A 3,222-nucleotide genomic window follows, 5' to 3' on the forward strand; every position below is an offset into this window, starting at 1 on the left:
GTGGTACCAGGGATTAAACTCAGGACCTTTTGCTTGCCAGGCAAGTGTTTATTCTACTGAGCTATCTCCTCGGCCAAATTTTTTTCTTAGATTTAACATCCACTGATGATTCTTGCCTGTACCTGCTTTTGACAGTGAGATTGCAAAATGGTAACTTTGCACTCTACCTCACCTCTCTAGTTGTCAAGCACCACTCAGATTCTATAAGCAAAAGTCTATCCCCTGGTTCATTACATACCTATGTACACATGTGCATGCATTACTGGTGAGAACTGGTGAATTTCTATTTGTTTCACTCATTTATAATTACTATACTTATTATTACGATACCAGTGTAGCAAAGGAGCATCCTTTTCGTGCAGGCTGCACTGTCAGCGGCCCTCTTGTCTTTGTGATGCTTTGTTCTACTTTCTTTCTGACAGCAAAATGTTCTATGGTTCCTTTTATATTATCTCAACTGCTGGCTACATTTTGAGTGCAAAAAATATGAGAGGTGAGGCAGTGACAACAGTGTCTGCAGTGTTAGCATGTTTACTGTCTGGTTCTTAAGCTGCCCCAGACTAGATGCTTGTGCTGCTTCTCTTCTTCACCATTCCCAATCTTCCTCTCCAGCTTGGTGCAGGCCAATCCAGAAGTTGCCATGGATTCTATCGTCCACATGACCCAGCATATCTCCCCGACTCAGCGAGCAGAAGTTGTACAGATCCTCTCCACGATGGATTCCCCTTCCACGTAGGAAGAGCTTCCTGCCCATCTGTGCCCTGTCTCTGGAGTAAAGGGCTAGAGCTGCCTCTTATGACTTGAAGCCACTGTAATGAGAAGGCACAGGAGAGCCAGCACTGGAGTCAAAGTGGCATTTGCTTCTTCTCAGTGTTTCAGGTTATGCATGACTTCCTGGGATATAGGATCACAAAGCCCCAGTCACACAACCCTTCAGTATTTATTACCCCTACTGTCTCGACAGTCCTTCCTCCCTGCACAGGACTAAGAAGGCAATGAAAGGTACAGGCAAGTACCATGAGGTCTTACTGCACAAAAGCAGGGCTGCCCCTCCTATCCTGACCCCTGCCCCATGAGCCGCAGCCACAGGCAGCAGAGGAGGGCTGGGGCTGAGGCACAGAGGAAACCTCAAGTCCAACACTCTTTAGCTCACATTCATCCTGGCATACAGTAAGTGAAGAAGAATCCTTGTTTGATTACACTAAGGTATGTGTTCATAAAGAAAGACGACAGCATGAAATCTACAGGTTCCATGGAAATTCAGAGATGGGGGAAACATTGGTCCAGAAAGCAGAAAGAAAATAGGCCAAGTTATTTTGGATTTAGAGGCCTTAACCTTGAGTTAACTTCTCACAGTGCACAGGAATAGTAGTTGACCTACCACCACCCAGCTTGCCACTGCTTGACTGAGATACCCAGGAGCCACAAGGGCCAGTGCATGGGACAACTGGCAGTGCCACAGGCTGAGGTGACAGAGAAGCAGCCAGAGGGAACTGCTCTATCTCCCCTCAGGGGAACAAGCCAAGGTGCAGAAGTGACTTAGGACCTGGAGTGCTGTGGTCACGTAGAAGCCTGGCACACTGACAGTTACAAGAGAGAGAGTCTCAAAGGGCCTAGAGGTGCCCGTCTCTGAATCTAGGGCAGCTCTCCTGGCAGTTGCCACCCCTGACCTCTGGGCCCTGCCTCACCCCTGCGTGTAAACGATGGCCTCTCCCCATAACCACTGAAAGGAACCTGGTGACAGTTGTGTTCTTAGCACCAGGAATAGGCCTTCGAGGTGTGCCAAGGCTTCTGGGGAACACAGAATCCCACGACCTTAAAACCCTTCAACCCAGTTATGGTGCTGCTGTCTTCCAGGCTTTCTGGTCCCTGCGTGGCCAGCACCAGCGGCCTCCTTAGGAGTTGTGGAGATGCTTATTTTCAACAAGGTTATCCAAGAAAAGAGCCTACTCATTTTCCCAGTTGATATTCCTAAAGCAGGAGCAGCAGGTGATGAGGGCTGGTGTGGCATCCCATTCCTACCTTGCAGCTAATTGTGTTTGTCAGTGATGCCCAAGGAGGAGATCAGGAGATGCTGTGGAAACAGGATATGAACGGTTCTGAGCCTTAACTCTGTGGTTCATGTAAGGAGAGAGCTTCACCTTCCCTTCTTTCAAAGCACTTGTCTAGATGGAGTGAGTGGTGGGACTTCTCAGCAAGCAGTTCTGGGTCACAGGTGGACACTCTGAAGCTAGATTCACACTAATCACCCCAGGAGTCAGGGCCTCCGGCCTCCCTGGTGCAAAGTGCAGGCACTTGGCACCTTCACAGAAGGGCAGAGGAAGGTGGAGAAATCTCAGTCAAGGAAGAAACGTCCTCTGCTGCTAGTTATTTGCTTACCAACTAGATAAGAGTTGGACTGTCTCTGGCCAGATTATTCCTTCACACTTTTCTGCAATAAATCAAATCAATCAATCTCTCTCTCTCTCTCTCTCTCTCTCTCTCTCTCTCTCTCTCACACACACACACACACACACACACCCCAGATAATACAAAATCATTTACTACCAGGAGACCTGGCCTTTCTTCAGGGTCGGGTGGGTTAAGCTCATTTAGCTCTCCCTTCCTTGCCAAGTTATGACACACTAAACCAGTTCCCTCTCTAGAACCCTGTAGTGCCTATGCCCCCGTCCGCAGGACAGGTATTTTTCATATGGAGAAGTCACATGAGCCACACAATGTGAGTAGCCTGATCTTCCCACAGCCCATTACACTTGCGAGGTTACTGAGGCAGGAAGGAGGAGAGTGAGTGATGTATTTGAACTGAGATTGCCATGTTATCTGTCCACTTTGTTCACAAAGCAGCCTTCAGTCGTCCAAGTGAGAATTTGATGGACACATACTCCAATGAGCACGGAGCTTCAGTCAAATGTACTCTTTTCACATTTTGTTGAAATAAACCACCACATTTGTAGAAGAGCTACAGTTTGTCATTTTAACCCTTGCCCACCCATACTTTCCCTTGTTCCACATTCAGCAGGGGCTCAGTCTCTTGAACTCTGAATAAAAAAGGACAGAGAAACTATAGAAAGCTGGCCTTGGTTGCCCTGTCCATCGGCTGAATTGAGGTAAAATTCCTCAAGGCTACCAGTAATCTGCCACCCCCATGGGCACACCTCAGTTACTTCAGTTTTTGTTGTTTCCACAGAAAAGTGTATCTGCTGGGTAGGCACCTGGTAGGGT

At 47.9% G+C, this 3,222-nt stretch overlaps 1 protein-coding gene across 4 annotated transcripts in view; it reads left to right on the plus strand.

The window, feature by feature from the left end:
• The window catches only part of Acaca (acetyl-CoA carboxylase alpha), a 292,108-nt gene extending 289,150 nt beyond the window's left edge, over window positions 1-2,958 (plus strand). For all 4 annotated transcript variants that reach the window (XM_004643003.2, XM_023703133.1, XM_023703135.1 and 1 more), the window contains one exon: window positions 613-2,958. In XM_004643003.2, the coding sequence (XP_004643060.1) occupies window positions 613-736 (124 nt within the window). In that variant the 3' untranslated portion in view covers window positions 737-2,958. The remainder of the gene's footprint in view (window positions 1-612) is intronic.
• Window positions 2,959-3,222: the final 264 nt, after the last annotated feature.

This window comes from Octodon degus, unplaced genomic scaffold (genome assembly GCF_000260255.1).
Source record: "Octodon degus isolate 3935 unplaced genomic scaffold, OctDeg1.0 scaffold00164, whole genome shotgun sequence".
Lineage (NCBI taxonomy): Eukaryota > Metazoa > Chordata > Mammalia > Rodentia > Octodontidae > Octodon > Octodon degus.